Below are 8475 nucleotides of genomic sequence, written 5' to 3' on the forward strand. Positions count from 1 at the left end.
CCTGATCCATCCCCCTCCCCGCCATGAGTACAGTGGCAAAGGAAGGCCTGTCAATCGGCGCCGCGTTCGCTCGAACCTGCAGCGCCCGTCTGACCCCGCAAGATCGAAAACCAGGTCGCGCCCTCGTCGGCCGAACCCTAGTCATGCCCATGTTGGGTTGGGCCGCCACCATCAGCTCGTGCAGCCCATCCTCAACCGGCTGAGCCGCATGCTCAGAAAAAACTGGCTAGGCCGCATGGCCTGAGCCCGCCTGTCCCTCTCCCGAAACCGGCCCATTATGTCCCAAAAGAAAATTCAAACGCTCCAACCTTGCCTCCCGGATCGAGATCTGCCTCTCCTCCGCCTCCGGTGGCATCGCCGGCCGCCGCACCTTCTGTCGTCGCCGTTGAACCTGCATCCAAGCTCCCGGGTTTAGAAAATCACCAAGAATTAACGCCGGCAACCTTACCTTGGGGATCGCCCCCTGCCAAGGCCGAGTCGAAGTGCGCCGAAGTACCAGCCGCCGGATCACCTCCTTGTGATCCGTCGCGTCAAGGCCGTCTCTCGCCGGGTCGGTGGCCGGAACCAACGTCTCGACCACCAACTTAAGATCATCTTCGTCGTAACCCTGGTTCAAAAGCTCACAGATCAACGTCGATCGCGATCCCTCCGACTCCGGCGAGCTCGGCGCAACCGACGTGAACGGAGTCGCCGGCGGCCCAGCCTCCTCCTCGCTGTCTTCCCCCTCATCGCCCTCGTCGGCCAACGCCCAGAACCGGCCTCCCACACGCCAATCTAGCGGCAGGCGGGTTGCCGCCGGCATCCCCAGCGAGCGCCTCTTATGTACCTAGCTTGATTCACCTGCCTTTTTATTTGCCATTTATGTTACACACTTCCATCTTTGATGTTGCTCGCCATGATGTATATATACTAGGGGTTGGGGCACACCGATATATGTGCGCCTCCTGAAGCGGCCCTCTGCTGTGCTAGCTGGACAAGTGCCCATTCTAGTACCTTTTCTCTAATTAGTGGCAAATGCGCACAATTTACTCGTATGCACAGCTGCTTTGCTCCCTGATTTCAGTCGTATGCATGATCATTCGTATTTGCTAGTAGCTCAGATCCAGAACAGAAGAACTTCATTACGATTCACTTGTACAAAAATGGACAGAGTTTCATCACAGAGACATATAGCAACGAGAGACTTGTGCTTTACAAATCAAATGCTTTCAAACATGAGGACATGAGTTTCAAAGGAAAGTTGGACTCATTTACAGATGAATTATCCGTTCAATTACAATTTACATGGAATTCACCTTAAGTGTTATGCTGGCTAGCTCGTTTCCATCCATTCATATGCTACTCTATTGAGAGAAACTGTGCTGGCAATATAACCGCATATGATTCGTTAGGTGAAACTTTGCTCGCAGTATAACGGTTGACTCTGGAGTACCTGACCAAACAAGACAAGACTGGGAGAACCAAAGAACACCCGAATAGACCAAGCCTCATGTTGCACAAATGTGGTGTTTGAGTGAAAAGCGAGGAACCGGGAAGCAAAGAAGCTTCTGCCCTGAGGGAGAAGCGGAAAATGTGTAGTATAACCAAGTTTCAATGACGGACTAGATTCCAGTATCAAAAAGATGAGACTTTCATTAGACTCTTCTTCATGACTTCAAATGATCGTCCATTTTTTTCTCGAAATGGCAGGATTCCCGCATTCATTAGGAAGAAAAGAATTGCTCGGTTACTTAGAAAAAACCGAGCGAAAACCAGATTGCCCGGTTTATTAGGGAAAACCGGGTGAAAAACCATCACAACTGCTGAGCGGCCCATATAAGATACCCACTCACACCACTCCGAAGAGTGCCTCGCCGAGACAGCACGCAGTTGTCACCGTCATCACTCCCCTAGAGGTGTCATCACCATCCCTAAACCCTGAGCAAAACGGCTGTGACTTTGCCGTAGGCGATCGTTGACTCGACTAACACCACATAGGCCTAGTGGAGCTATATGAAGATCCGCGCCATTGAGTCCCTCTATGCAGCTATGAATCGGGTCACTGTGTCAGCATTCAACTATCATGATATGTTGTTAGACTTGTATTTATATCATAACTTTTATCAATAACTAGTGCAGCTTGTTAAGATGGTTACATTCGACATGGTAGAAGCTGCAAGCTGGACCTAACTTAGGTGAAGAAAACTGCTATCAGCTTTCCTGAATCATCACATCAGACAAAAGAAATGATACACATTTGGTACCTCTTGCCAATAAGATATGTATGCTTAATTATATATATATATATATCATTGTTTTAAATAGCAGGCTATGCCAAATAGCGGCGCTCCTCAAAATCAGCTATAGCGAGGCTATAGCCGGCTATATCAGAACTTTTCGCACAATTGTACATGAATCCTATAGCCTTTCGTTTAGCAGTGCCCTGCTCAAAGTGCTATACCAGGGCTATAGCCGGCTATTTAAAACTTTGATATATATACACATACACCCAACGTTTTCTTTATTGGAGTTACAAAAGTTCACCATGTTGAAAAATGCAAGGTAATCTTCATAAATTTCCTTGTCCAATCTACAACTTGCTAATTATATTCATATCATGCAATTAACAGAGCAGGGCTAAATCTAGATCCTCTACAGTTGCATGCCATTCTTCAGAAGCTAACAAACTGCTACTTGCTGGTTAAAAGCCCTACGCCCACCACACTGCCTTCAAACCTGCACGGCCTCCCGATTGAGCTCATGAATGCCATCACAACTTCCGTGGAGGCATCTCTCCGGAGCAAGCACAGGGCGTACTCCATGACCGTGCCATCACAGGGCAGCATGATCCTCCCGTCATCGCCACCTGCAAAGCCGAACTCCTCCTGGGACATCGCCAGGAGCTCGCAGAAGACCACCGTGCCGAGGAATGCCAGCGGCACCTCAAACCGCACACTGTCGGCGGTGTACACCACACAGTGGCCCTTCACTGCCACCGACGGCGAAGTTGCACAGCGCTCATCATTGGCTGCTCCTTTCGCCGCTGTCGTGGTCAGGGTGAGGCTCTTCCTCCCCATGGCTGCCATCCTCTGCCACTTCTTGGCCATCTGAGCAAGTCTCTTGGCACTAACCATGCTTGTCTTGCTCCTCCTTGTATTTCTTTATTGGCTAGGTGTAGTAATGCTGCTTTGGTTTCTGAATGAACTGATGTGGTGGTGGTGGTGCTAATCTGATGGATTTATAGGGGCGAGGGAGAAAGTAAAGAGGACAATGCAGTTTATCCTGACAGGTTGGCAAGGGACACGGCCATGAGCTCTAGAACATGCAATGCTAACCGCAAGAGTGCAATGTGATCTTGATTTGATTTGTCTGGGTTCATCAGTTGTTGGACATAACTAGCTGTGTAGTTTTATTTTTGTTGGGTGTGCTTGAAAATCATAGCGTGCTGCCATACTCATCTGTTTTAGGGCCAATTCTTTTGCTGGCTTCTATAATAAGCTGTCTCCTGCCCAACTTATTTTAGAAGCCCAACCAAATTTATTTATTTAGAAGCCTAATACTAATTAAGACTTGCCTAGTAGGCTTTTAAAAAATAAAATTGGTCGGGGTACTCCATAGAGTTCTATGGCCCCTGCTGAGATGAAGATATCTAGTGCAAGAGTGATAAAATCTCGTCAATGGTCTAGCTAGCTCATGACTGTTGTTAAGTATTTTTGATCCAGACAGCGGCGATGGGTGACCTCGCGCGTCTTGCCTCTGGCGATTGCGCCGCCCCCGCCCCCCTCGCCGGCGGCCTGCGCCCTGCCCTTGCCCTCCTCCCGGCTCCTCCGCGGTGCCGTCTCGGCCCTCCCCATCCCCGTCCTCTCCCGCTCCTCGCGCGGACGGCCTGCATTGGGCGGACGTTGCTGCGAAGGAAGACCTGGCTGATGCCGCCACGGCGGCGGCTGGCGCTCGCCTCCCTCCCCGGCATTTCGGTGACCGGCTTGCCGAGGCCGTCGCCGCTTCTCTCCCCGCCGCTCTCCCGGCTAGTGGTGCGGTCCCCTCGTCCGGTCCCCTTCCTGTTGGCCCCCCGACGGACTCCTCCCTTCTCCCCCCTCCCCGTCCCTTGCAGCGCGGCGGCTCCCGCCCGACTGCACCACCTTCCCCACCTCACCCTGGCGCTGGCAATGGTGCTAGTCGTCGGGGTCGTGGGGCCCGGTCTTTGAACTGGGGGGTGGCCGGACGGGCCGATCTTGGGACGGCGGCGCTCTCGTGGCGACGTTCTTCCGGCGCTTGTCGGTCCCCGCGGCCGGAATTGGCTCCCTTCTGCTCGGCTCCGGCCACCGCGGTGCATGGGGGGTCCAAAATTCTGCGCTTTCCGGCCGTTCGAGGCCGTGCCGTGCCCTCCGTCGGCGGCGGCGGCGGCGCCGCGTCCGCGGGTGGAAACCCTTCCCTCCCCCCACGAGCTCCCGTGTGGTGGGCTGGGCCGACGTGGGCCTTGTGGGCCGGCCACGTCGGGGGCGCTCCTTCCCTCTCCCTGGCCCTCCTTGGTCGGGCCGGCCCATGCTGGGCCGAGCGGATCTCTCCCCTCCCCCGGCCCAATCCAGCCACCCTCTTTAGGGTTCTTGCGGGGCGCTGGCTCCTCGTCCCAGCCCCGTCCCGCATCCCCCTCGCCACCACCCCGCCTCGCCACCCCCTCCTCCCCTGTGTCGCTCTCTCCGACCCCCGCGTCTCGCGCTCCTGCCCCCGCCTCCATCTACTAGCCCCCAATGGCTTGCGATGCCGGTGACGGCGAGCCGCGCCCCAACCGCCGTCCGCCGGGCCGCGATGTGGCCACTCGGTCGTCGCCGGAGGGATCGCGTCGGGAGACTGAGCTTCGGGATGCTCTGGTGCGCGCCAAGGACGTGGCGCCGTTCAAGGGCGCTGACTGGCGCGCGGCCCGTCCCCGGGAGCGCTCCCCCTCGTCTTGGCGTGGTCGGGATCGGGATCGTCCTTCTCCCCGTCCGTCCCGGTCTCCGCCCCGGTCTGGTCGTTCTGAGGCCTCCCCGCCCCGGCGCTATGACCCTCCCCACCGCCAGGCCCAGTTCCCTCCGGCCAGCCCCAACAACGGCAACAACCGCAATGGTCGTGGAGCGTTTGCTAAGAAGAAGAAGAAGAAGAAGAAGCGTGGAGCGCAATCTCAGCTAGGTGGTCCGTCCTCCTCAGTCACCCACCCGCCGGTGCCGGCCGTCCCTCCGCCTGCCGTGACGGCGGCTACGTGCTTCAACTGCGGGGTGGCCGGGCACTGCCAGGTGGATTTCACTCAGCCTCTGGCCTGCTTCCGCTGCTCGAGGACGGACCATCCTGCCGCGCTTTGCCCCGACCACCAGCCCATTGGGGCGCTTGGGTTGTTCGGTTACGCGCTTGATGATCTAGGCTTCTTCCAGATGGACCTCCCCGAGGCCCGGGCCGCTCCGCCCATGTCCGCTCTCATCTCGGTCTTGGACGGAAAGACGGCGTCCCCGGCCATCATCTCCGACGAGCTTCGCCACCTGTTCAACCCGGACTGGGATTGGGAGGTCACCCCGATCTCAGACCGGGAGTTCTCGGTGATCTTCCCCGACCCCGTCAGCCTTCGCTATGGCACCCACAGCGCCAGACTCATGCTCGCCCTCAACCAGCTCTCAGTCCGCATCTCGGTCCCTTCGGTGGACCCTCTCGCAGTGGCCACCCCGTCCACGGTTTGGGTGCAGATTCGTGGGCTCCCCGCGCCTGCCCACGACGAGGGTGTCCTCCGTGGCTTGTCCCGCCTGCTGGGCAAGTTTGTGGCAGTTGACAGCGCCTCTCTGCCCAAGGGCCCGGCTGTGCGGATGCAGATCAAGTCCCCCGACCCCTCCAAGCTCAAGACGACGATCCGCATGTTCTTCAACGACGTTGGCTACGACCTGCACGTCTCCGTTGAGGGTGGGACTCCCACTGATCCCCTCAACCCGGAGGCGGGAGGTGGCGCCGCTCCAGGATCAGATGGGGGGCTGATGCTCCGGGCTCCCCCCGAGGTCCTCGTCGCCACTCACCCCGCTCTGAGGCCTCCGACGATGACTCGACTGATCCTGGGAATGACGGTCCTCCTGCTGGCTCCTCCCACCCCTCGACCACTCACAGTGTGGGTCACGGCTCCTTCGACGCCGATCCTGCGGACGAGTGTGAGGACATCGCAGCGATCGCGGCCATGCTCGACGAGGCCGCCACCCTCCCCCTGGCGCCACTCTCCCTCCACCTTTCCTTCCTCCTTTGTCCGTATCTGAGGAGCAGGAGAGCGAGGTCAGCCGGGGTAGCATGGAGGTTCGTCCTCCGTCCTCCCCGCGGCTGGTGTCCCCGGTGCCAGGCCGGGAGGACCTCTCGGTGCCGACGCTTCCGGAGTCTCCCGTGGCTCCGCCTCCTTCCCCGTCCTCCAGGCTCCCCAGGTCCCGGGGCCGTCCTCGTTCGGCCTCTACCCCGGTGTCATCTGCCCGGAAGAGTGCCAGGCTTGGGGCAGCGTCAGGACTATCCGGGGCGTCCTCGAACACGGTGGAGAAGGCTTCGCGACGTGCCACCATCCGCAACCTCGACACAGGTCCGTCTGCCTCTCAGGCCCCTTGCTCTGATTCCGATGATTTCTGTGATGCATCTTTTTCCGCTCTTGCTGGGGTTCCTCTTGGTCACCTTGCCAAGGTAGCGGCTGATTCGGCTATTGTTTTCCGTGGCGAGAAGGGCCCGGCCCTTGAGCAGCTTGCGTCCCTCCAGGCAAAAGAGATCCTGGAGGGCCACCTCGCAGCCATTAGGGCTCGCGAGGCGGCAGCAGCTGCGGAAGCCCCCACCCCTCCACCTCGCCGTCCCCGTGGTCGTGTCCACCCTGAGGCCGACCCAAGTGAGGTTCGTGGCCGGACTCGGTCTCGTACTGCTCAATTACGCCGTGCTCTTAGCGCTACTTCCACTGTTGGGTCCAGGGAGGACCCGTTAGGCGAGTGATCATGCGCTCTCTATTTTGGAACCTGCGGGGCTTTGGTCATGATGGCCGCCGCAGGCAGCTTGTAGAATACATGCGTGAGGAAGCCATAGATGTGGTGGTGATCCAAGAGATAATGCGCACTGAGCTCTCTCTAGTGGAACTTGAGCGTCTTAGCAGACACCTTTTCGCTTGGCACTGGTTGCCATCTAGTGGGGTGACAGGTCACTCCGGTGGCATCCTCTTAGGAGTGAAGGATGCCACCTTTGAGGTGGGCTCCATGGACCGTGGATCCCACTTTGTTAGTATGGAAGTTTGGGAACGCGACGTGAACTTCGAATGGGAGATCATAGTGGTCTATGGCCCGGCCGATCACAGTCGGTCCGCCGCCTTCTTGGCAGAGCTTCATGCCAAGATCTCCTCCGCGACCCTCCCAGTCGTGGTTGGAGGCGATTTCAACCTCCTTCAGTCCGCCGACGAGAAGAATAACGCACGGGTTGACTTGGCTGAGATGCGTCGTTTCAATGACTGGGTCACGGATCTGGGTCTCCTTGAGCTAGACAGGGCCTGGGCGCGATTTACCTGGACTAATCGACAGGTTTCCCCGACAATTAGTGTGCTTGATCGGGTGTTTGTCTCCCCCGATTGGGAACTTCGGTTCCCTTTGGCCTCTCTCCAGGCTATTACCCGTATTGGGTCTGACCACGTTCCTCTTCTCTTAGCTTCTATGGATGAACGACCGCGCCCTCCCCCGCGGTTCCGTTTTGAGAATTTATGGCTCCGGCAACCAGGCTTTGTGGAAACCGTCCAGACCCACTGGGTCTCGGCTCGCGCCGAGCCCCATAGGCAGATGTCGATCCTCGATGAATGGCATCATTTGTCCAAACGATCCCGACAGTTCTTGAAGGTATGGGGGGCGAACATTGGGAGGGACCTTCGGATTCAGAAGGCCTCCTGCCTCGAGGAGATCCAGGACCTTGACCTCCGTGCAGATATCGCAGGGATCTCCGCGGAGGAATGGATGCATAGATACAATTTGGAGGACTCCCTTATGGAGATTTACTCCAAGGAGGAAGAGTTTTGGCGCCAACGTGGCTCCATTAACTGGGTGCTATTTGGGGATGCCAACACTGCTTACTTCCAGGCCATCGCTAATGGCCGTAGGCGATGTTGTTCCATCCCCCTCCTTTGGGAGGGTGGACAGTTGTTTCAAGACCCTCAGGCTATCCGCTTGATAGTTGACTTTAGAAGTCACTATTTCAGGGACGACCGCGAAATGGTGTCGCCCTTGCCGACCACATCTGGTCGCGCGACCAACAGATTTCCCCCGAGGAAAATGCGACCCTCCTGGCCCCCTTCGATGTTGCGGAAGTTGAGACCTTTGTCAAAGCTATGAACCCGACATCGGCCCCAGGCCCCGATGGCTTGCCGGTTCGGTTTTTCCAGGCCTTCTGGCCGATGGTCAAGGATCTCATCCTTGATCTTTTCAGCAAGTTTTCTAGGGGCACCCTAGACGTGTCCCGGCTTAACTACGGGATTATCTCCTTGATTCC

At 57.3% G+C, this 8475-nt stretch overlaps 1 protein-coding gene across 1 annotated transcript; it reads right to left on the bottom strand.

Annotated features, from left to right (window-relative positions):
* Positions 1–2669: 2669 nt before the first annotated feature.
* Positions 2670–3171, bottom strand: LOC123120846 (auxin-responsive protein SAUR36-like). Its single transcript, XM_044540835.1, has one exon. It carries the CDS (start codon positions 3111–3113, stop codon positions 2670–2672), a length of 444 nt encoding a protein of 147 aa, XP_044396770.1. The 5' UTR covers positions 3114–3171.
* Between the last annotated feature and the right edge of the window lie 5304 nt (positions 3172–8475).

The sequence above is a fragment of the Triticum aestivum genome, chromosome 5D (assembly GCF_018294505.1).
Source record: "Triticum aestivum cultivar Chinese Spring chromosome 5D, IWGSC CS RefSeq v2.1, whole genome shotgun sequence".
Taxonomy (NCBI): Eukaryota; Viridiplantae; Streptophyta; class Magnoliopsida; order Poales; family Poaceae; genus Triticum; species Triticum aestivum.

Coding starts and splice junctions, on each gene's coding strand:
- LOC123120846 (XM_044540835.1), bottom strand. CDS start 3,113: ATGGTTAGTGCCAAGAGACTTGCTCAGATGGCCAAGAAGTGGCAGAGG.